The 25,321-nt window shown below is 43.9% G+C and overlaps 1 protein-coding gene across 1 annotated transcript in view; it reads right to left on the bottom strand.

The window, feature by feature from the left end:
• Positions 1-25,321, bottom strand: part of TNNI1 (troponin I1, slow skeletal type) — a 44,436-nt gene that overhangs the window by 5,988 nt on the left and 13,127 nt on the right. The window contains exons 3-6 of the mRNA XM_077481476.1: positions 9,446-9,487; positions 6,942-7,073; positions 6,744-6,833; positions 5,835-6,011 (exon numbers count right to left, since the gene is read on the bottom strand). Of these exons, the coding sequence (XP_077337602.1) occupies positions 5,835-6,011; positions 6,744-6,833; positions 6,942-7,067 (393 nt within the window). The 5' untranslated portion in view covers positions 7,068-7,073; positions 9,446-9,487. The remainder of the gene's footprint in view (positions 1-5,834; positions 6,012-6,743; positions 6,834-6,941; positions 7,074-9,445; positions 9,488-25,321) is intronic.

Raw genomic sequence — 25,321 nt, 5'->3', positions numbered from 1 at the left:
GAAAAATCAGGTCTGAGCATGTATGCCCTTTACAAGATAATTTAGAGTTGGTGACTGGGGACAAGAGAAGGCAAATGTATTAAATACCATCTCTATGTATAGAAAGGAACATTGGGGAGCTCAAGCCTATAATGGTAATAGAAATGACATTCCCAAATGAACCACTATGGTTCAAAATTGATATGGTCTAGAAACATTTAGACAAAGCAGGACTGGCGCAAGCAATAGGCAGAATAAGCAGCTGCCTGAGGGCACCAAGAGGGGGCAGTAAAATCAAAATCCCCAGGAGCTGAGCCCAGTATCTGAACCCTGGAGCCCAGTGCTGGAACAAGTCCTGGCACCTAGCTCCAGTGACTTGTCTGGTAGGTGCGCACTGGTGGATGTTTTGGGTCCCACATGGCAGCCGCATCTCTCTCCTCACACCCCAGCTGCCTCACACTAGCACAGTGCAGAGCGGAATCCTTCTCGGCTCTGCTGTTTTCATATACAGTATACATAGACAGGAGGAGGAGGATTGACACAGCTCTGCATGTCCCACACTGATCTGAGGTCTGTACTGATTGCAATATACAATATGAGACTTCCATGGGAGGGGACACAGGGAAGGGTAGGAAGGTGATTTTGGGGGGATAAGAGGATACTGTATGTGCTAGGGGGTACTTTAGGAGAGGAGAGAACAAATGCTGGGGGGGGGGGGGGTCGGATCTTATTATCAACCCCCTCCTCTCTCCCCTCCCAAAGCACCCCCTAGCACATACAGTGTCCTCTTATCCCCCAAATCACTGTAAATACTCACTAGAGATTTCTGGCAATTGTCCCAGGTGTCTACAGCAGTGTCTCCCCCTGATAGGCAAGTTAGTGGAGCCAGGTGCTTGAACTTTTTTCAGCACTGGGCTCATGCACTACTTAACAAAATGTACAGAAACCGGATCACTTGGTACTTTTGATCATATGATCTGGTACAGGCAAATACACTGCACTTGGGGAGTCATTAAATTGACACCCACTAAAGATCACAACTGCAGTGCATTTCAAATGCGGTGTGGGAAATGCACACAGAACGCGAGTTTCCCTCACGGTGTTCTGGTGTATACAGGCCCTTAGTCTGAATGTGCAGGATTTTGTTTGTATCTCAGAAAGGTTCCACTAAAATTAACAGGGGACAGGATTTGTGTTTGAGTGGGGGGGGGGGGGGGGTGTAATTTGGGTTGAAGAATTTGTGACAGCACTGGAGAGAGGACTCATGCTGGCTTGGGGGATTTGGCAGAAAGATGATTTGTGCTGGGGAGTATGGAGGGGGAAGAGAAGATTTGACCTAGGATGGGGAGGAAGTTGTGGAAGTAGGGAGAGGATTTTTTCTGAGAGGGGGATTGGGGGTGGATTTGTCCTGGGGGGTTTGAAGAGACATCCTTAACGCTGCACCGCATCACAAATATGGGTGCAATGTAAAGGAGGTCCCAGCACAGTTGTGGACATTGAGGGTGGGGGGGTGAATTGTGTAGGGGGGGGGCGGTGACAGGAGGATGGTGGGGGGGGGGGCAAAATGCACCTTCGCCTGTGTAGACCAAAATACTTACACCGGCTCTGAGACAGAGTAAAGGTAATAAAGTACCTGGATCAGATGGCATACACCCATGTGTCCTAAACCAGTTAAGCTCTGTCATTTTGAAGCCATTAGTATCAAATTTTTAAAGAATCTTTATTAGCTGGTATAGAACCACTGGATTGCCATAGGGGCAATGTGTTGTCTCTATTTAAAAAAAGATCAAAGTCTTTCTCAAATAATTACAGACCCGTTAGTTTAACTTAGATACTGGAAAGTTTAATAAAAGACCACAAAGAAAAGTTTTTGCTAGAAAAAAATATTTTATGGATTCACAAAGACAGAAGTTGTCAAGCAAATCTGCAATGTTCTCTGGATCAAATGTGGATATTGAATTGGGTATATTGGATTGTACAATATTTTTTATTGAATTTTTTTATGGTTGAACTGGATGGACAGGGCTGGACTTACCATTGGGCTTGACTGGGCTCGCCGCCAAGATACATAGCTAAGTGCACTCGGCTCGGCTCCGCTCACAGTCACGCCCAGTCCCGCCCTATGATGGACATGGTGTGACTGTGAGCCGAACTGAGTACAATCGGCTACTCTCGGCTCTGCTCCGGACTGTGAGAGGACCCGGGAGCCGCTGTAACAACATATTCGGTGACCCATCGTAGTTTGCTACGGAAGTGATGATCTGATGCCAACATCTTGCTACACCCCACACTTATCCACAGTAAGGATACATTAAGAAGGGGTAAAGCAGACATGTTACACCCACCGGAGTTTTGCATTTTAGGTGTATTTATAACATTAAAGTTAGTATATAGTGAAATACAGGACTTACAACTCCGTCTGTCTACTTAGATATTGAATTTTAAAAGCAGCAAACTTCTGTCAGATTAGCAAACCTGTGAGATTAGCAAGTAGTAGTCAGACGGAGTTATAAGTCCTGTATTTCACTATATAAACTGACTTTACTGTTATAAATACGTGTAAAATGCAAGACTTCGGTGGGTGTAACAACATGTCCACTTTACCCCTTCTTAGCGTATCCTTACTGTGGAAGAGTGTGGGGTGTACCAAGATGGCGGTGATGGAACGTCACTTCCGTAGCAAACTGTGATGGGTTGCCGAATATGTCATTACCCCGCCGAGAGGACCTGAGAGCCGCCAAGATACACAGGACTCTGTATCTTGGCGGTGCTATTTTTAAACTTCAAGACTGCAATGACAAGGCTGCAAATGACACTGGACAAGGCTGCAGATGGATGGACAAGGCTACAGATGGATACTGATAAGGCTGCAGATGGACACTGATAAGGCTGCATTGATGGGCATTTAAATGTAAGTTTCTTTCCTTAAACTTCCCACCTAAAAATTTTATTCCTTAACCACTTTCAGACAGGACCATTTTGCTGGCTTAAGACCAGACCACTTTTTGCGATTCGGCACTGCGTCACTTTAACCACTTTCAGACCGGACCAATTTGCTGGTCAAAGACCAGACCACTTTTTGCGATTCGGCACTGCGTCGCTTTAACTGACAATTGCGCGGTCATGCGACGTGGCTCCCAAACAAAATTGACGTCCTTTTTTTCCCACAAATAGAGCTTTCTTTTGGTGGTATTTGATCACCCTTGCGGTTTTTATTTTTTGCGCTATAAACAAAAATAGAGCGACAATTTTGAAAAAAACGCATTATTTTTTACTTTTTGTTATAATAAATATCCCCCAAAAATATATAAAAAAACATTTTTTTCCCTCAGTTTAGGGTGGCAGTGTAGGGGTTAAGTGTTCCTAGGGATGTGTTACTAACTGTGGGGGGGTTGGGCTTTCATTTAGTGAACACTGATCTCTGCTCCAATCACATGGAGCAGAGATCAGCGTCACTAGTTGCTAGGCAGAATGGAGAAATGTTGTTTACAACGGCACTTCTCCATTCGGCCGCTCCGTGAGACGATCGCGGGGATGCCCGCAGTGATCGAGTCCGCGGGTCCCGCGATCGGACTCACAGAGGTCCCGACCAGTGCGGGAGCGCGCCGCCAGCGGCGCGCTCCCGATGGCAGGGCGGCAAATTTAAAGGGACGTACATGTACGCCCATTTGCCTGCCCGTGCCATTCTGTCGACGTACATCGTCGTGCGCTGGTCGGCAAGTGGTTAACTGACGATTGCGCGGTTGTGCAACGTGGCTCCAAAACAAAATTGACGTTCTTTTTTCCCCACAAATAGAGCTTTCTTTTGGTGGTATTTGATCACCCCTGCGGTTTTTATTTTTTGCGCTATAAACAAAAATAGAGCGACAATTTGGAAAAAAACACATTATTTTTAACTTTTTGCTATAATAAATATCCCCCAAAAATATATAAAAAAACATTTTTTATTCCTCAGTTTAGGCCGATAGTATTCTTCTACATATTTTTGGTAACAAAAATCGTAATAAGCGATTATTGATTGGTTTGCGCAAAATTTATAGCGTTTACAAAATAGGGGATAGTTTTATGTCATTTTTATTAATAATTTTTTTTTACTAGTAATGGGGGCGATCAGCGATTTTTATTGTGACTGTGACATTATGGCGGACACATCGGACATTTTTGACACATTTTTGGGACCATTGTCATTTATACAACAATCAGTGCTATACAAATGCACTGATTCCTGTGTAAATGACACTGGCAGTGAAGGGGTTAACCAGGGGATGGCAGTGTAGGAGTTAAGTGTTCCTAGGGGAGTGTTACTAACTGTGGGCGGCTGGGCTGTGTGTGGGCTGGGCTGTGTGTTAGTGAACACTGATCTCTGCTCCAGTCACAGGGAGCAGAGATCAGTGCTGCTTCTTGCTAGGCTGAACGTGGAGATGCTGTTTACATCGGCATCTCCCCGTTCAGCCTCCCCGTGAGACAATCGCGGATATCCCCACGGTGATCGAGTCCGCGGGACCCGCGACCGGACCCACGGGGGTCCCGTCCGGCACACGCACGTGCCACTGGCGGCACGCACGCGATGGCAGGGTGGCAATTACAAATGGATGTAACTGTACGCCAGTTTGCCTACCCGTGCCATTCTGCCGACGTACATCGATGTGCGCCGGTCGGGAAGTGGTTAAAGTTGCCTCCTAAACTTGGGGTGCGTGTTATACGCCGATAAATACGGTAATGTATATAGAAGGTAAGGCCCGAAAGTGACTCAAGCCCAGGGCCCCCCCCCCACCCTAAATCCTGCCCTGTGGATGGACTTGTGTCTTTTTCAACCTGACTATCTATGAAATTATGAAAATATGAGTGCCCCCATAGAAAGAGGCTTGCTATTGTTGGCACTCTGCAGGGGGGGAAGGACCATTAGCAGCGGACCCAAAAAGAAGAGGATTGGGGCTGCTCTGTGCAAAACCATTGCATGGAGAAGGTAAGTATAACATGTTTGTTATTTAAAGGGATTCTATTTTTTTTTTGTTTTTTTGTTTTTTTAAAGTCTACAGGCTTGGAATATTCAGTTTGTAAATGGATATAAAATGGGCTAAAAGACCACATTCAGAGTAGTGATTAATGATTTATACTCAGAATGGTATAACGGTTATTAGTGGTGTTCTCCAAGGTTCAGTGTTGGAACCCTTACTTTTTATTATATTTACACCTGATGTAAAGTTTGTGATCAAAAGTATAATTTCAGTGTTAGTAGATGACACCAAAATATGCAGTGGAATACAGTCTCCAACTTACAAGTAGACCTTAATACACTGTTTAATTGAGCAACTATTTGGCAAATGATGTTTAATGATGATACATGTAAAGTTATGCACTTGGGGGCTGAAAACATGCATGCATCTTACATACTAGGAGAAGTACAACTGGTGGAATCAATGGTGGGACTAGATGGACTTATGTCTTTTTTTCATCATTACTATGTAACTATGTAGCTGTGTCTCTATAATTACAGTATATAATGAGCAACATCTTTTTTTAAAGAGTGATGAGTGGGGGTTAGAATCTGTCAGGTATTTATTGCTTTGGGAAGGCAGGAAGATTGACACTGGAACCCTAGGTTTATATTGCTATGGGAATTTTATATGGTATTTGGCTTCTCAGCTGACTGCTTTCCCATACCAAAGGATTGTGGCAACTAACTTCAAGATGTAATATGAACTGCCATTTTACAAGAGGAGTAAATAATCTGTCAAACGCTCCTAAACACTGCAAATACGCTACATATTATCATATTTTTTGAGGTTTTTGAGCATCTAGTGTGCATGGAACTTTAAAGCCAAAAAGCAATGTGTGTATTTTTCTTCAATTACCTTCTCAGTATCCTCTTTCTTCACAGATTTAAGGTTGGCACGCAAATCCATGGAGACCTTGTGTTTTGAGCCCAAGAGAGCACGAAGCATAGCATCAGCTGAAACACGCACTCTACGAAGTGGTGGTCTCTTAAATTTGCCACGCAGATCCAACACCTTCATTCTTAGGTCTTGAATCTATAATAGGGTACATTTTAAAGATAAACATTTTTTTACCTTATGTATTATCAGAAAATCCTGTTTTCTGTGTTTTAAGATGTATACTGGGTCTACACAATGTTCATACAACACAACACTGTTCCTGTTCTAAGGGAAATTATACCTTTAAACTATGGTGTAGTTCCTGTAGATACATTTGTATTAATGTCAAATAATTATTTTCCTCTAAAAATGTTGGTATGACTGAGCAACTATGTAGACTTCTGTAAGCCCTTGTACACACAGTTGGACATTCCGACAACAAAATCCGTCAGATTTTGTCCAACGGATTTTGTCCGAAACTGGTGTTGCATACACACGGTCAGACAAAGTTGTCCGAAAATCCGATCGGTCGTCACGTGATGACGTAATTTAGTTACAACGGGACTACGTTCAGGCTAGTAGGCAATAGCTTTGGTCTAGGAATTTGATCTGAGCATGCGTGGAACTTTTTCCAATCGGAATTCTCTACTAACGATCAGACAAAGTCCGATCAGACCATGTTGTCAGAAAATTTTATAGATATAGGTCAGATATTCCGATGGAAACAGTCCGATGGAGCCCACACATGGTTGGATTATCCGACAACACGATCCGATCGGACATTTTCCGTCGGAATGTCCGACCGTGTGTACAAGGGCTAAGAGCCCTAAGTGGCAAGGTTCCAATTTAGGGTAATAATGTCCCTATCAAATAGCAACAATAACTTACTTCTCTTGTATTGTGAATAACTTTTGCTTCAATGTCATATCTTTCCTCATCTACAATGCCGACTTTCTCATGGAGTTCCCGACATAGCTCCTGCAATAATGTGTTGGGGAGAATTCAGTGGCAGTACTTTTATTCTTTACTAAAAACAGCATTTGATGTCAGAGAGCATATTGGTACAAATCCCAACAGAATAAATACCTGTAAGGCAGCCAGTCCCAAACCATGTGTGTTAGTTTGTGGAATCCTTTCGTTAAGATATGTCTGCTTTTCCTCTTGTCTTGTCATATGCTCTTGGTCCCATGCTTCTTTTGCCTTTGCCAGCATTAAACTCTGAGAAGGTACAGCAAAAAAGAAGAAATATACCCCAAGATGCAATATTATATTACGCATCACATTTACCAACGTGTTCTATGGCTGTTCCTATGTCTAAGTGGACCTTACATTGTTTGTGAACAGAAAGCTTTCAGAAATTGTATTTCTTACTTGTTTATGAAGCAATCACTTCATTTTGCAGAGGCTTTCCAAAAGCTAGATATATATTTTAGGCAACCCCAGCACTGATTTGCTCTAGTGAGTCTCCTGTTAATGGTGGGACACCTGCTAAGCTATTGTACTTCAGGGTAAATGCTAAGAAGCATTTTTTTTCTTTTTACAACACTAGCTAATTATGTCATTATAGTAGGCAGGTCATCACCTTGAAATTACTGTCTGAGAAAGTTAAAGAAGAAACTATACCCAGATTGTGCAGACTTTTTTCATAATCCAATCGAGCAGCAAATGTACTTTGAAACAAGCCTTAATTCATCTCTGTAGCTTTAGGCATTGTGAATAAATGAATCTTCAATTTCACAACAGAGGCCCACATTTTTAGTTTTTTTTTTCTTATTACTTTGTACTGCACCAAAATTTTAGCAGGCTGCCAACCTTCTAACATGAATAGCAGATGTTTCTAAATTGTTGGAAACTGATTGAAATGTGACTTTAGTCTTTGTTGTGATTTTTGGCGATCTTTCAGAATAAATAATCTATTACAAGTAGCTACAGAAATCTTGGATAGCTTATTTTGAACTCTCTTACTTGTTAAACACATGTAAATACTCCAGCATCCATAATCTGGGCACAGATGCCTATTAAGGCTGCCACAGATACTATGGGACATTCAGATCGTGCCTATAAATCCAACCACCCTTAGGCCGCGTACACACGCGGGGACTGTTCGCTCAACTTTGTTCGTCAAACAGTTTCAGCGGACAGTCCGCTCAAAAATAGCATGGACGGACTTGCCCACACACGACGAACGAACAGTCCGCTAAAACCGTGCGCGATGACGTGAACGGCACGTACGACGGGACTAGAAAATGACGTCCTATACACTGCAATGCAACCTTCGGCGTGTAAATTCTTTCTGAGCATGCGCGGAACTTAGTTTGACGAACAAGCCTACACACGAGGGGACTGTCCGCTGAAACAAAGACAGTTTTTCGGAAATTCCGAAAAACTTTGTTCAGCAGACTGTCCGCTGAAACTGTCCGCTGAAGCCCACACATGAGCGGACTGTCCGCCGAAACACTGTTCAGCGGACAAAGTTGAGCGAACAGTCCCCGCGTGTGTACGCGGCCTCAGGCATTTATGCTAGCCACCGAGTCTCTTAACATTTCAGTAAATATCCATTTTTAGCCTATAGAGAGGGACAGTGGAGGTGTACAACAGATAACTCCCATGCTAGTCTATTAGGGGAATAACAGTAGCAAATGGACCTTCTCTGACATGTCTGATTGTTATCATACCACCATCACCCACAAGCCTTGTCCTGCAGTGTCTGCTGGGGATGCATATGGGTTTACTAAAAGCAAATGGACTATTTACTTTGAATAAAATTGAGTTCTGCTGAGTTCCATTATCCAATCATGTGCAAGTAAAAATACTGTTATTACTGGTATTCATGGCAAATTGAAATTTCACCACATTCCCTTGCAAAGTACAATCATCCCCACAGACTTCTAAAGTATAGCACCTATAATACAATAGCCTGTAATAGGGTTTACTAAAGGCAAAAAGACTTCACAAAGGAATTTCCCCTATACTTTAATAAATTCTAACTTCCATCTTCCAATCGTGTTCAAGCAAATATAATGTTTTTTTTTCGGGTTTTTTTTTGCATGTAATTGGGTATTCCTTGCAAAATGAAATTTTACCACATTCATTAAGCTCTGGGGAAAATTACCTTGCAACGTGAACTATTTGCCTTTGTTACATCAACCCCAAGATGTTTTTTTAAGGATTGAACTAGATTCAAGTGTTACTTAAGGCACAAAAAAAAGTTTTCCCATGCAGTGGGGCTGTTCTATAGGAAGCGGCTTCCTATGGTGGTACACGAGAAATGGAGGAGCCAAGAGCACTTGCAGGGCATCTCAGAGGAGGAGGTTCTGGGGCGCTCTTTGCAATGCCATTGCACAGAGCAGGTAAGTATAAACCTGTTTGTTTTTTTTTATTTAAAAAGAAAAAACTTTACGATGACTTTAAATTTAAATTTTTGTGTTAAGGTATGTTCTAAGTGACTATTTCGCAATACACTAGGATGATACCAGTTACATGCCTATATCATCAAAAAACTAATGTAACCATCTGATGCCTCTGTGTCCAAACAAATATATATTTTTTCCTGCTGTTGTTTTTGATACCGTACTGACATTATTGCTTACCTTTAGCAGGAGCTTACGTGAAGCTGTAATCTTTGACTTCCTCTATAAGACAGAAACCAACACACTAATAAATCATCACTCATTAATGTATATTAGCGTGCACTTTATGAATTATTGTATAAAGGAGACACAGAGAAAAGGTAAGCGCATTTACAAGAAAAGCTATGTTCAAAGAACAGCCTTTAGCCCTGTCTCCATTGTTAGAGGAAGCCTTTTTTCCATATTCCACTGCTGGGCTCCTTTAGAAATTGCTGTTTTCCTCATTTTCATATACATTTGTTATTTTCTGAATCCATAAAATGGAGAAAATATGCAGCCAATGAAATCAAAAGTTCTGGTATGCAGTGTTGACTTCAGTCACATGCTTTTAGTCACATCTACCATGTAAGGAACCAAAATGAATGTGGTAATAAACCCAAGATCAAAAATTTAATATATTGCAGCTTAAAGCGGTAGTAAACCAATTTTTTTCTAAACGCTGCAAGGTAAAGGCATAATGTGCTAGTATGCATTGCATATTATCACATTATTATTATTATCGATTTAAAGAGCGCCAACAGTTTACGCAGCGCTTTACAATGTATAGGGGGGACAACAAAATTACAGTACAATACAAAAGGTACAGGAGGGCCCTGCTCGTAGAGCTTACATTCTAAAGGGAGGGGGTGGTGGCACAAAAGGTAATAGCTGCAGAGAATGACTTGATGGGGGTGGCTTTATAATTTACATTATAATATATATATATATTATTTACATTATAATATACTTACCTTAGAATGAAGACCTCCAGCGCCACGCTGTCACTGCTGACAGACTCTTCCATCTTCACCCAGTCCTCCTTCTGGGTTCACATCCTCCGGCCACCTGATTGGCCACACCACGATAACATCAATCCCACGCGTGTGCGCAGGAGTCACAGACAGCGGCACAGATCTCTGAAGGGATGGCACGGGTATATCATCCCTTCAGAGTGCATGCAGTGCAATAATGCACAGTTTAGGAGATATTCACAGTACCTATAGGTAAACCTTACCTGTAGGTACAGAAAGGGTTTAATTCCACTTACACAAACCTTAGACGTGGTAGCTGTATTGGTTTTATTTATTTTTTTGGGATTTTTTTTCCCTCTGTTTTCTTCTGGTGATCTGGCCAGTAACATACATACTGTGTTAGCGTGCCCCAACTCTCGATGAAAGAGCACAGGAGGCACCTTTAGACAGCAGCATTGCTAATATGGGGAGAAGGTCGTGTTAAATGTACTAACAAATTTAGATACACTAACAAATTGAAGCTCACACTGCAGTTAGTTTTTTCCTTTTGGGATAAAGATTTTACATGAATAAATCAAAGCTGATCACTGTAAACACCCCTGTCAGTGGTAAATTGTTTGTCTCAACACTCTTAACTGCAGGAGGCCTTGTTCTATTGAAAAACAACAGACTTACTGTCCAGATCACTAAATGAAAATAAAGGTAAGAAGGCCTAAAAAAGAAAACACATCTAAGAATTGATAGAGTTCCATTTTTCTGTTTATTAAAAGTCAGCAGCTACAAAAAGTGTAGCTGCTGACTGTTAATAAACACACACTCACCTATCCCATGTTTGGGCGATGCAGCCACCCAAAGCCTTGGTTCTCCCCCCTGCCTCTCCCCAGTGCCGGCATCACTAGTGTGGGCACCTGGCTGTGATAGCTTGTGGCTTCACAGCCGGGTGTGCATGCACGATTTGTGCTACACCTCCTGAATGGCCGAACAATCTTCTGGGACACGTCACAGGTCTCAGAAGATTGCAGGGAGGGAGGGGGAAGAGGAGGAGTCGCCTAGGTGGCGCAAATGGAAGTGAGAGCTGCATACCTGTCAAAACTAGTTACCCCCCCTCCCAAAAAAATGACATCCAAAATGTGGCATGTCAGGGGGTCAGGAGTCCTTAAAGCGGAAGTTCCACTTTTTGGTGGAACTCTGCTTTAACCACTTAAGGACCGCCGCATGTAATTATATGTTGGCAGAATGGCATGTACGGGCACAAGCACGTACCCATACGTGCCTGCCTTCCAGCGGGTGGGGGGTCCCATCTGACCCCCTCCCACTGGCTGCGGCGGTCCGTTTCGCTTCAGGAACGATCCGGGATGAGGGGATGGCCGTTGGTTTCTGGCCATCCCCTCTCGATTGCTCCTGGCGAATGAGAAGCTTCCCCCGCCTGTGTAGTGTAAACACAGGCAGGGAGGAAGTGATGTCACTCTCCTCGTCTTTTTGACCGGACTGTGAGGAGAGAAGAGATAGTAAGTGCACCAACACTACACTGACATGTAGGTACACATAGGCACACAAATCACCCCCGATCACCCCCTGATCGACCCCGGCCCCCCCCCCCCAGTCACAGTGTCACTGATTGCAGTGATCATTTATTTACTGATCACTGCATTTAGTGTCAGTTGTGAAAGTAAAAAGTGTCAGGGCAGTTAGTGTTAGGTCCAGGGTAGCCCCCTACCCCCCAATAAAGGTTTAACCCCCTGATTGCCCCTAGAGTTAACCCTTTCACCCTCTTTTGCCAGTGTCACTAAGCAATCATTTTTCTGATCGCTGCATTAGTGTCACTGGTGCCGCTAGGTAGCTAGTTCTTTTTTTAGGTTCACTGCCAGGTTTTTATAGCATTAGGTACCCCCATATACTACCCAATAAAGGATTTAACCCCCTGATTGCCCCTAGAGTTAACCCTTTCACCAGCGATCACCGCATAAGTGTCACTGGTGATGCTGGTTAGCCAGTTAGTTATTTAGTTATTTAGGTTCCCCGTCAGGTTTTTATATAGTGTCCAGGACCCCCATATACTACCTAATAAAGGTTCTAACCCCCTGATTGCCCCTAGAGTTAACCCTTTCACCCCCTTTTGCCAGTGTCACTAAGCGATCATTTTTCCTACCGTATAAGTGTCACTGGTGACGCTGGTTAGCCAGTTCGTTATTTAGGTTCCCCGTCAGGTTTTTATATAGCGTCAGGGACCCCCATATACTACCTAATAAAGGTTTTAACCCCCTGATTGCCCCTAGTTAACCCTTTCACCAGTGATCACCGTATAAGTGTTACGGGTGACTCTGGTTAGTTAGTTTGCTTTTTATAGCATCAGGGCACCCACCATTTATTACCCAATAAAGGTTTAACCCCCTGATCACCCGGCGGGTGATATCAATTAGGTTTTAGGGTCAGATAGGGTCTGCGTCACCCCAGGCAGCGCTAGGATAGTGCCAGTACCGCTAACACCCACGCGCAAAGCATACACCTCCCGTAGTGGTATAGTATCTGAACAGATCAATATCTGATCTGATCAGATCTATACTAGCGTCCCCAGCAGTTTAGGGTTCCAAAAAAACGCATTGTTAGCGGGATCAGCCCAGATACCTGCTAGCACCTGCGTTTTGCCCCTCCGCCCAGCCCACCCAAGTGCAGTATCGATTGATCACTGTCACTTACAAAACACTAAACACATAACTGCAGCGATCGCAGAGTCAGGCCTGATCCCTGCGATCGCTAACAGTTTTTTTGGTAGCGTTTTATATTTAAATCCGGAAAGCGGTGCTTGGTTTTCGGGGTCCTGTACGCGGCTAGGCTTCCAAAAAGTCCCCCACATGTGGTATCCCCGTACTTGGGAGAAGCAGCAGAATTTATTTTGACGTGTAATTTCACATATGCCCATAGCATGTGTGAGCAATATATAATTTAGTGACATCTTTATGAAAAAAAAAAAAGCTTGTAATATTCCCGCAACTTGTGGCAAAATATAAAATATTCCATGGACTCAACATGCCTCTCAGTAAATAGCTTGGGGTGTCTACTTTCCAAAATGGGTTCATTTGGGGGGGTTTTGAGCTATTTTGGCATTTTATGGCCTTCGAAACTGTGATAGGTAGTGAGGAGTGAAATCAAAAATTTGCACCCTTAGAAATCCTGAAGGCAGTGATTGGTTTCGGGGTGCCGTACGCAGCTAGGCTCCCAAAAAGTCCCACATATGTGGTATCCCCGTACTCAGGAGAAGTAGCAGAATATATTTTGGGGTGCAATTCCACATATAACTATGACATGTGTGAGCAATATATCATTTAGTGACAACTTTTTGTAAACTTTTTTTTTTGTGTCATTATTCAATCACTTGGGACAAAAAAAATATATTCAATGGGCTCAACATGCCCCTCAGCAATTTCCTTGGGGTGTCTACTTTCCAAAATGGGGTCATTGGGGGGGGGGGGGGGGGTTGTACTGCCCTGCCATTTTAACACCTCAAGAAATTAGATAGGCAGTCATAAATTAAAAGCTGTGTAAATTCCAGAAAATGTACTCTAGTTTGTAGACGCTATAACTTTTGCACAAACCAATAAATATATGCTTATTGACATTTTTTTTACTAAAGACATGTGGCTGAATACATTTTGGCCTAAATGTATGACTAAAATTGAGTTTATTCGATTTTTCTTATAACAAAAAGTAGAAAATATATTTTTTTTTCAACATTTTCAGTCTTTTTCCTTTTATATCGTAAAAAATAAAAATCGCAGAGGCAATCAAATAACATCAAAAGAAAGCTCTATTTGTGGGAAGAAAAGGACACAAATTTTGTTTAGTTACAACATTGCATGACCGCACAATTACCAGTTAAAGCAGTGCAGTGCGAACTTGTAAAAAGACCTCTGGTCCTTAGGCTGACAATTGGTCCGGGGCTTAAAGAGGGATTCCACCTAAAAAAAAAATATTAAAAGCCAGCAGCTATAAATACTACAGCTGCTGACTTTTAATAAATGGACACTCACCTGTCCCGGGTTCCAGCGATGCCGGCAGCCGAGGCCGATCGATCGCTCGGCTCTCGGCTGCTGCCGTCACCATTCTAGGTGAGGGAATCAGGAAGTGAAGCGAATCGGCTTCACTTCCCGGTTCCCTACTGCGCATGCGCGAGTCGCGCAGCGCAATAGGAATTGTCCGCGCTGTCTCTGGGACCCGTGTGTGTCCCAGCAGACAGCGCGGCAGGACAGGAAATGACATAGACTCCCATGGGAGTCTATGCCCGGAAGTGGATGTAAATACCTGTCTTTGACAGGTATCTCCACCCCCCTCCCCCCTGTAAAGTGGCAATTGTGACACCGGAGGAGGGGAGGGTTCCGATCAGCGGAAGTTCCACTTTAGGGTGGAACTCCGCTTTAAGTGGTCAAGCTGTAATATATTGTTTGCTTTTGGGTTTAATGCCACTTTAAACCCTGATTAGTAGTACTAGGTTTAGGCCTATTTTATTATGATGTAAACAAATGCATAGTTTGAAACTGTGTGGTTAGTTACGTCAGAAAACGTTAGGGTACGGGGTACGGGGTATAATGAGACTTACTATATGAACAGTAAGAAATGGCAAATTGGGAAATTGAATAATGGTGCTGGGAGAAATATAGATCAGTAAGTATCCCTGCCAAAAACTATCAAGCAAAAAAATCCTACTGGTCATACAAACAACCAATTGATTGATATACAGTGGTGTGAAAAAGTGTTTGCCCCCTTCCTCATTTCCTGTTCCTTTGCATGTTTGTCACACTTAAGTGTTTCGGAACATCAAATTTAATCAATTAATCAATTTAAACAATAGTCAAGGACAACACAAGTAAACACAAAATGCAATTTGTAAATGAAGGTGTTTATTATTAAAGGTGAAAAAAAAAATCCAAACCATCATGGCCCTGTGTGAAAAAGTGATTGCCCCCCTTGTTAAAACATACTATAACTGTGGTTGTCCACACCTGAGTTCAATTTCTCTAGCCACAGGCCTGATTATTGCCACACCTGTTCACAATCAAGGCATCACTTAAATAGGAGCTGCTTGATAATATTTGAAAAAATAATAATTGCATATTTTGGATAAGTGCTTTGATCAGTAAATTATTTAATAGAAAGCATATGACCTGTTTTGGCAGAGTATCCAATCAATAATCCACCATATAGATTGTCTTTGTTGTGTAAACATTTTCATTTTCAAGCAAATTAGCCCTTGTTTATTGATGCATGTATGACCAGCACATACAAAGTGCATTCCTAAATAATGGCATCATTTTTTTTTTGCAGTGCCACTAAGGTAAGGCAGAACAGTTTAAAGATTATAAGTTGTTCCTTACCTCTCTGTTTTGTTGACATATGCGCAAAGAGAAAAAGAAATCACAAATGTTACATTTAATAGCAATAACAATATAAAAATCAATATAAATTCAATTTTATAAAAACAAATTTTGACCCTATGAAATACATTTACAGTTTTTTTTTTTAATTGCTGTCTAATTTTCTTGTCAAGGTTTGACAGTGGTTGTAAAAGAATGATGGATAAATACAAAATCAACATAGAGATCTGACATTTCTTTATTTCACAAATCTATTCTAGAGTAAATACATTTAACAGTGAAAGGGCCTTAGTGCAGATTGTGATGCCACACTAATGTACATGACAGGTTCACTTTATGCGGTTAAATTTCCTGTATTTTTTTGTAACTACATACTCTAGCCCAAACATACACACATTACCACAATATCTTAATTCAATCACTTTTTCCTACATTTTGATTGTAAAACATTTTAATGTTTTCATAATTCAACCTAAAGTTTAAAGTGTTACTAAATCGAGGACCACTACCATTACCATATGCATTCAATGTATCTGGTCTCTCGCAGTACACAGAACATGGAAATGCAATAGTTTTAGTAAATTTTAACTGATAAATACTTTTTCTCATCAGCAGTTAGAGTAGTCAGGTGACTTATATCAGTGTCTAGTAGAGCACTGGTTAAACCTTATAGGAGGGGCTTTCATTCTACTCTGAATGTCCTATGAGGTATCAGGACCCCTGACCCTCTGTCTGGACAGTGATGATTGGCCCTGTGCTTATCACATGCACTCTCCCAAGAAAAAAAAAACCTCTCTAGCAATACACACCAAACTGTGCATGTTCAGCTTGCCCCCAAGGCTCTGTACTATCAGGAGATGGATTGGGGACAGTAGAAGAAGGGGAGGAGACGAAGACAGGATTAAAAAAGTATTTTTCCACAATGCAGAGGATTAACCCCTGATGTTTCACAGTGAGTATAACAAACATGCTTTACTTCATATACTGTACAGGCTGCTTTTACTGTTGTGGGTTTAGTAACACTTTAAATTCTGTACTGTCAAATTGCATGGAGTGAATTTAATCCTACTGGATCAAACAGTGTCCAAAATATGATCAGATCGCTGAGTAAAATATGCACCTAGCTCTGCTCTTTATGGTCCCCTCTCCACCCTGATATCATTGCACTGTCTGGAGTAGGGATGAGCCGAACACCCCCCGGTTCGGTTCGCACCAGAACTTTCGAACAGACCCCAAATTCGTACGAACTTTAGAACCCCATTGAAGTCTATGGGACTCTAACGGTTGAAATTAAAAGTGCTAATTTTAACGGCTAATATGCAAGATACTGTCCTAAAAAGGGTTTGGGGACCTGGCTCCTGCCCCAGGGGACATGGGTCAATGCCTAAAAATTTTTTAAAAATGGCCGTTTTGGCGGGAGCACTGATTTTAATGACGATTAAAGTGAAAAAAAAGTGAAATATATCTTTAAATATGGTGCCGGGGGGGGGGGGGGGGGTGTCTGTAGTATGCCTGTGAAGTGCCACGTCTTTCCCGTGTTTAGAACAGTCCCTGCACAAAATGACATTAAACGGAAATAAGATCATTTAAAACTGCTTGCGGTTTTAATGTTATATCTGGTACCTGCAATATGGTTGAAAATCATTGAGAACAATGGCATGGGTAGCCCTCCTTGTCCATTACCAGCCCCTTTGGGTCTTGTACGCATATTAAGGGGAACCCAGTACCCATATTAAAAAAAGGAAATGCGTGTGGCCCCCAGGCCCTATATACTCAGAACAGCAGTATACAGGCGGTGCAAACAAGACAGGGACTGTGTAGGTTTGTTGTGTTAAGTTGAATCTGTTTGTAATTTTGAACTGGTACATTTTTAAAGTGTAGCTCCAGACAAAAAATCAATTTTTAAGCTTTTTGGAAAACATAGTGAAGGGTTATCACCCCTGTATAATTTGTTTTGTCGTACATCTTTTTTCATCTCACTTGCTGTTGTCTCCTTCCGTTTGCAAGTAGGAGATGTTTGTAAGTTGGATGTTTGAAAGTAGGGGCCTGCGCTATATGCTCTGCAGAAATGGCGGAACAAGGTGTTGGTTTTGCGACAACATTGTAAGCCCTCAAAGTGACTCTTGGTGGGCGCTGGAGCGCCCTGCTGTGAACGATTATTTTAAGAATTGTAATTACATGCCATTGTTGAACAGTGGTAGAAAAATTTACCTTTGGTGGTTGTGGTGCTGGTGCCACAACACTATAAGTCCTCACAGTTACTCTGGGTGGGCACTGGAACAGGCCCTCCTGTGAAATATTATATCAAGAATTGTAATTACATGTCCCTGTTAAACAGGGGCAGAAAAATTGGGCCTTAGGCACTGGTGCTGGTGCCACGACACTGCAACCTCTCCCATATACTCTAGTTTTATTGCAAGAATTAGCCCTGCTGCAAAGCATTGCATAAAAAATTGTAATTAAACGCCCCTGTTAAACAGGGGCAGAAAAATTGGGCCTTAGGCACTGGTGCTGGTGCCACCACACTGCAACCTCTCCCATATACTCTAGTTTTATTGCAGGAATTAACCCTGCTGCAAAGCATTGCATCAAAAATTGTACTTAAACGCCCCTGTTAAACAGGGGCAGAAAAATTGGGCCTTAGGTACTGGTGCTGGTGCCACCACACTGCAACCTCTCCCATATACTCTAGTTTTATTGCAGGAATTAGCCCTGCTGCAAAGCATTGCATCAAAAATTGTACTTAAACACCCCTGTTAAACAGGGGCAGAAAAATTGGGCCTTAGGCACTGGTGCTGGTGCCACCACACTGCAACCTCTCCCATATACTCTAGTTTTATTGCAGGAATTAGCCCTGCTGCAAAGCATTGCATCAAAAATTGTACTTAAACGCCCCTGTTAAACAGGGGCAGAAAAATTGGGCCTTAGGCACTGGTGCCACCACACTGCAACCTCTCCCATATACTCTATTTTTATTGCAGGAATTAGCCCTGCTGCAAAGCATTGCATCAAAAATTGTACTTAAACGCCCCTGTTAAACAGGGGCAGAAAAATTGGGCTGATGGCATCACCCAGAACCAGAAATGTTCTTCCAACATATCAGCGGAGGAGGAAGAGGATAGACAATCAACATAACAGGACAGTCACTCAGCATCAGCATAGGCAGTCTTGAAGGGATGTGATATTTCAAAAAAAATTATTCGGTTACATCAGCTTCAGGTGCTTGGTAGCTGTGGGTGATCCAAGACTGATTCATCTTGATGAAGGTCAGTCGATCAACTGATTCGGTGGACAGGCGCACCCTGTGATCGGTAACAAAGCCACCATCAGAACTGAAGGTGCGTTCCGAAAGAACGCTGGATGCAGGACAGGCCAGTAGCTCAATTGCATACTGTGCAAGCTCTGGCCAGTGATCCATCCTCAAGACCCAGTAAGCCAGAGGATTTTCGGTGGGAAAGGTGTCCAAGTCTGACCTTGGCCCTAGGTATTCCTGCACCATGTAAATCAGACACTGGCGATGGTTGCTGGAACCGATCATACCTTGGGGCTGCGGGCTAAAAAATTGTCTGAAAGCATCAGTCAGACGGCCACCTTCTCCACCGCTCCTTCTGACCGATGCCTCAGCAGCATGTTGTCCAGGACCAGGAGTTTGTAACCTCCCAGTCTCTGGGAACGCGTTGCACAGACCTTTCTGCAAGGCCTCCCGGAGATGTCTCATCCTCTGCTCCCTCTGCAATGGCAAGATAAGGTCGGCAACCTTACCCTTGTACCGTGGATCAAGGAGAGGGGCCAGCCAGTAATGGTCCCTCTCCTTGATCCGAAGAATACGAGGATCCTTCCGCAGGCTTTGCAGGATCAGGGAGGCCATGCAGCGTAGGTTAGCTGAGGCATTCGGTCCGGAGTCCTCTGGGTCACTAAGGACAACATGATCCGCAGCTACCTCCTCCCAGCCACGTACAAGTCCACGTGTTTCTTGGGACTGTATATCATCCCTACAAGACTGCTGCTGCTGATGCTGAGTGCCAGCCTCCACCTCCATGCTGACACAATCATCCTCCTCCTCCTCTTCCTCCTCCTTATCCTCTTCCTGTGTGATGGGTGGCACTGCAGGAACATTGTCTGGATAAAGGGGGCCTTGAGAGACAAGGAAGTCCTCCTCTTCCTGCCTCTGTTCTGCCTCAAGTGCCCTGTCCATTATTCCACGCAGCGCATGCTCCAAGAGGTGGACAAGAGGTACAGTGTCACTGATGCATGCACTGTCACTGCTCACCATCCTTGTGGCCTCCTCAAACGGTGACAGGACAGTGCATGCATCCCTGATCATGCCCCACTGGCGTGGTGAGAAAAAACCGAGCTCTCCTGACCCTGTCCTGGTGCCGTAGTCACACAGGTACTCATTGATGTCCCTCTGCTGCGTGTGCAGCCGCTGCAGCATGGCCAACGTTGAGTTCCACCTGGTGGGCATGTCACATATAAGGCGGTTCTTGGGCAGGTTCAACTCCTTTTGGAGCTCAGCCAGCCGAGCACAGGCATTAAATGATTAGCAGAAATGCATACAGACTTTCCTAGCCTGCTTCAGGACATCCTGTAAGCCGGGGTACCTGCCCAAGAACCGCTGCACCACCAGGTTAAGGACGTGAGCTACACAGGGCACATGGGTCAGTTGTCCCTGTCGGAGGGCGGAGAGGAGGTTGGTGCCATTGTCGCAAACCACCATTCCTGGCTTAAGCTGGCGTGGCATCAACCACCTCTCGGCCTGCCCCTGCAGAGCTGACAAAACATCCGCCCCAGTGTAGCTCCTGTCCCCCAAACAAACCAGAGCAAGCACGGCATGGCATCATTTTGCCTGCGTACTTGCGTAGCCCCTGGAACGCCTACGGAGCACCGCTGGTTCTGAGGACAGAGCACTGGAAGAGGCCATGGAGGAAGAAGAAGAGGAGGGGGTGGAGGAGAGAGGTGTGTCACAACCAATAGTAGCATTTTGGAGGCGTGGTGGCGGAACAACCTCCAACACTACTGCACCTTGTCCGGCATCCTTCCCAGCTGCCAGAAGAGTGACCCAATGGGCCGTGAAAGACAGGTAACGTCCTGTCCATGCCTGCTGGACCATGAGTCAGCGGTAATATGCACCTTACCGCTGACCGCCCTGTCCAGCGAGGCAAGGACATTGCCTTCCACATGCCGGTAGAGAGCCGGAATAGCCTTCCGTGAGAAAAAGTGGCGTTTGGGGACCTGCCACTGAGGAACCGCACATTGTACAAACTCACGGAAGGGGGTCTACCAACTGAAAAGGCAGCAGTTGAAGTGCTAGCAATTTAGCCAAGCTAGCATTCAACCGCTGAGCATGTGGATGGCTGGGAGTGAACTTCTTTCGCTGGTCCAGCAGCTGGGGCAGGGACATTTGCCTGCTATAATCGGACGTGGGTGTACTGCTAGCAGAGTGCCCGGAAGCACTTGGCTGTGACACACCTAATTCTACACCTTCATTCCTCTCAGAGCAGGTTTCAGAGAGGACTGAAGGTCTAGTGGGGTTGGAGATGCCAGCTGATGAGGAGCAAGGAGAGGTCCGCTTTGTTCTTTGGTGTGGGTCTTTGAGGTACGCTTGCCAACGAGCTGCATGGCAGGTCAACATATGTCTGGTCAAGCATGTGGTGCCCAAGCGGCTGATGTTTTGGTCACGCGAGATACGCTTGAGACATATGTTGCAAATAGCAGCGGTGCGATCTGATGCACTCGTCTCAAAAAAGGCCCACACCAAAGAACTTTTAGAATAACGCACAGAGGCAGCGCCCTGCACAGGCGGAGCTCTGCGGTGTGATTCAGTCGGTGTGATGCCCCTAAGCTGCCTCGTTGGACATGTGCCTCCTCCTTCTCCTCCTCTCTCCTACCAGGCACCCACGTGGAGTCAGTGCCCTCATCCTCCCCTCCCTCTTCATCGCTGTAGCAAACCTGGCAATATGCTGCAGCTTGTGGAACATGACTGCCAGATTGCTGTCCTTCTTGAGCATCCCCTCTCTCTGCATTCACGCTACTGCCTTCCTCTAGCTGAGTGTCATCATCAGAGCCTACAAAACACTGGGCATCCTCCTGGAGCATGTACCCAACACTGTGCTCAAAGAGTTCAGGAGACTCCTCAGGAGGACGTGGTGGGTCTAGGGAAGGAGTCACTGATGATGACATTGAGAGGAGGGAAGACGATGCGTTGGCAGCTGCTTTGCTAGTACCCTGAGACTGGGTGAGAGAGGATGAGGAGGGCTTGGTCATCCACTCTACCAAGTCATTGGCATGTTGCGGTTCAACATGTCCAGCTGCCGAAAAGAAGGACAAGCGTGTCCCATGGCCACGTGCTGATGACAATGCACCGGGTCCACGACCAGCACTGTTGTCTCTAGACACAGAGCCTGCTTGCCCTCTTTTATCGGCTCGGGCCTGTCTGCCTCTCCTTGCTGGCCTTCCAGACATGGTAATGGCCTGAAGGGAGTTGGGTAAAACAGCAGTTGGGTAGTGTATATTGTGCTGGAGGCACACAACACCCACTAACTCCTGCAGATGCCTTTATTATAGAACACCAGAGATAAAGGGGTATACTGTAATAGAGTCACACAACACCCACTAAGCCCTGCAGATGGCTCTATTAGAGAACAGCAATAAAGGGTAGATACAGGTGTATATTGTGCTGGAGGCACAAAACACCCACTAACTCCTGCAGATGCCTTTATTATAGAACACCAGAGATAAAGGGGTATATACAGATGTATACTGTGCTGTGCTGGAGGCACACACAACTTCCAATAACTCCTGCAGATGGCAAGTGGGCTCAAATAGAGAAGAGCTATGTAGGTGGATATAGCGGTGTGTACTGGGTACAGAGCACGCAGACAGCATTCACAAGCTCCTAACACTACTGACTGCAAGCTCTATTATAAAAGATAGATCACTAGCTATATAGGTGAGGTGAATATAGCGGTGTATACTGCGGTCAGGGCACGCAGACAACAACCACTACAGAAGAGCAAGATCGAAAATCGGCCGATAACGATCGGTGTATACTGTGTTGAAGGTACACAGAACACCCACTAACTGCTTCAGACGCCAACACACTACACAAGGCCGCCGCGCTGGCGGCCTTATATAGTGTGGGCGTGTACTACACAGACTGAGCTATGATTGGCCACAGGCATCCTGCCTGTGGCCAATCATGGCTCTCCTCGCTGCTGGCGCTGTGATTGGCCAAGCATGCGGGTTACAGTGCATGCTTGCCAATCATGAGCCAGCAATGCACTGCGATGACGTTCGGAATTCACCGAACGGGCGAACAGCCAATGTTCGAGTTGAACGTATGTTCGACTCGAACATGAAGCTCATCCCTAGTCTGGAGCAATCCATAGACATGAGATAACATTAATCAAGTACAGATGTTTTAGCTGGATTGTTCAATGGTTTCATGTTTATGGATCCCCAAATGACTGCCAACTGATTATTCTTACTGTGAACAGCAATCAATCTAGCACTCTAGAATACTGTGCTGAGTGCTATTATCCTGTGCAATAAGCAGCATTGGTGGCACCTACATTCGTTATTACATCAACAGGTGTCTGAGCAAAATACTCATTTTTTAAACCAGCTGTCCATAAACTGGTCCTGGAATGAGAAGGCCTTGCTTTCAGGGCTTTCTTATTGCACATAAGAGCAATCCACTGGATGCAGAATAGCAGCAGAGCATTTCAGCACCCAGTAATCAGACACTATTAGAAGAGTGATCGCCTACTGGACTGTGTCTGTATAATACCAGGCTTGATGTCTTCAGTAGAGAAGCAGCTTTGCATATAAAGCATAATGAACATTAAGTGCCAATGAATACCAATAATTACCTAATCCCACTTACACCAACTTTATGCCGCGTACACACGATCAGAATTTTGGTCGGAAAAAGCTCTGATGGTTTTCCCGATGGGATTTCGCTCAAGCTGTCTTGCATACACACAGTCACACCAAATTCCGACCATCAAGAAAACAACACGTATGACGGGACTAGAAAAAGGAAGTTCAATACCCAGTAGCCAATAGATTCCATCTCGTAGTTGAATCTGAGCATGCATGAGTTTTTGCGCGTCGGAATTTCATACACACAATCTGATTTTTCGATAGAAAGTTTTTCCTTCGGAAAAATTGAGAATATGCTCTCAAATTTTTGCTGGCGGGAATTCGACCATCTAAATTCCAATGGAGTGTACACACGGTCGCATTTTCCGATGAAAAGCTCTCATCTGTCTTTTGCTGGCTGAAATTCCGATCGTGTGTACACGGAATTAGAAACATCTTCTTCCAACTGACCCCAACACTATTCCTCTCACTGACACTAGCACTATTCTTCCTACTGAAACTGATGATGGGACAGTATTCCCAGTTCATATAAAAGTGTCAAATTGTAAAATTGTAATAATAAACAGTTTTACAAATAAAGGGTCACTTGGGTACATGAAGTAGCAATCTGAAAGCTTTAATTTAAAAGTAAACTACAACATGTTCAAACCCAACACATCTTTTTTGAAGCTTTCCTTGGAGTGACAAAAGGTTTGTGCTTCTGTCTGTGTCCTTATTTTTTTCTCACTTTCTACAGAAAGCAAGGGGTAATACCTGCACAATGGACACAAGCAGCATAAAAACAAACTCTCTAGCAGAGGTAATAATAAAGTAGTTTCTTATGACTTTCTTAGAGTCTGAATTTCTGTAGCCATCCTCATTAAATACAGTATGGCTACTTCATTGTGTAACTATTTGACTATTGTGTACTTCATTGTGTAACTATGGTGTCTATAGCATATGATCTTTAGAGCAGATTAACAAATTCAGATCTCATCCCTATTAAAGTACGCAAAAGATATGGTGATCACTGGGCATTGTTTTCCCAAGTAAATGTGCTACTGTGTGCCATGTACTGAAGGATAACAGACAATCGGCCTCACAGGGAGGCATTAGAGGGCAATTGGAAAGGCGTCCATCGATTTACAGTGGGGAAAACATTATTTGATCCCCTGCATATTTTGTAAGTTTGCTCACGTACAAAGAAATTAAGGGTCTGTAATTTTTATTATACAGTGGTGTGAAAAAGTGTTTGCCCCCTTCCTCATTTCCTGTTCCTTTGCATGTTTGTCACACTTAAGTGTTTCGGAACATAAAACCAATTTAAACAATAGTCAAGGACAACACAAGTAAACACAAAATGCAATTTGTAAATGAAGGTGTTTATTATTAAAGGTGAAAAAAAATCCAAACCATCATGGCCCTGTGTGAAAAAGTGATTGCCCCCCTTGTTAAAACATACTATAACTGTGGTTGTCCACACCTGAGTTCAATTTCTCTAGCCACACCCAGGCCTGATTATTGCCACACCTGTTCACAATCAAGGCATCACTTAAATAGGAGCTGCTTGACACAGTAAGGTCCACCAGAAGATCCTTAAAAGCTACAAATCATGCCGAGACCCAAAGAAATTCAGGAACAATTGAGAAAGAAAGTAATTGAGATCTATCAGTCTGAAAAGGGTTATAAAGCCATTTCCAAAGCTTTGGGAATCCAGCGAACCACAGTGAGAGCCATTATCCACAAATAGCGAAGACATGGAACAGTGGTGAACCTTCCCAGGAGTGGCCGGCCGCCCAAAATTACCCCAAGAGCGCAGCGACGACTCATCCAAGAGGTCACAAAAGACCCCACAACAACGTCCAAGGAACTGC

Source organism: Lithobates pipiens, unplaced genomic scaffold, assembly GCF_037356315.1.
Source record: "Lithobates pipiens isolate NorthernLeopardFrog02 unplaced genomic scaffold, aLitPip1_a1.2 Scaffold_16, whole genome shotgun sequence".
In the NCBI taxonomy this organism is placed as follows: Eukaryota; Metazoa; Chordata; class Amphibia; order Anura; family Ranidae; genus Lithobates; species Lithobates pipiens.
This window is presented reverse-complemented; position numbering and strand designations above follow the sequence as displayed.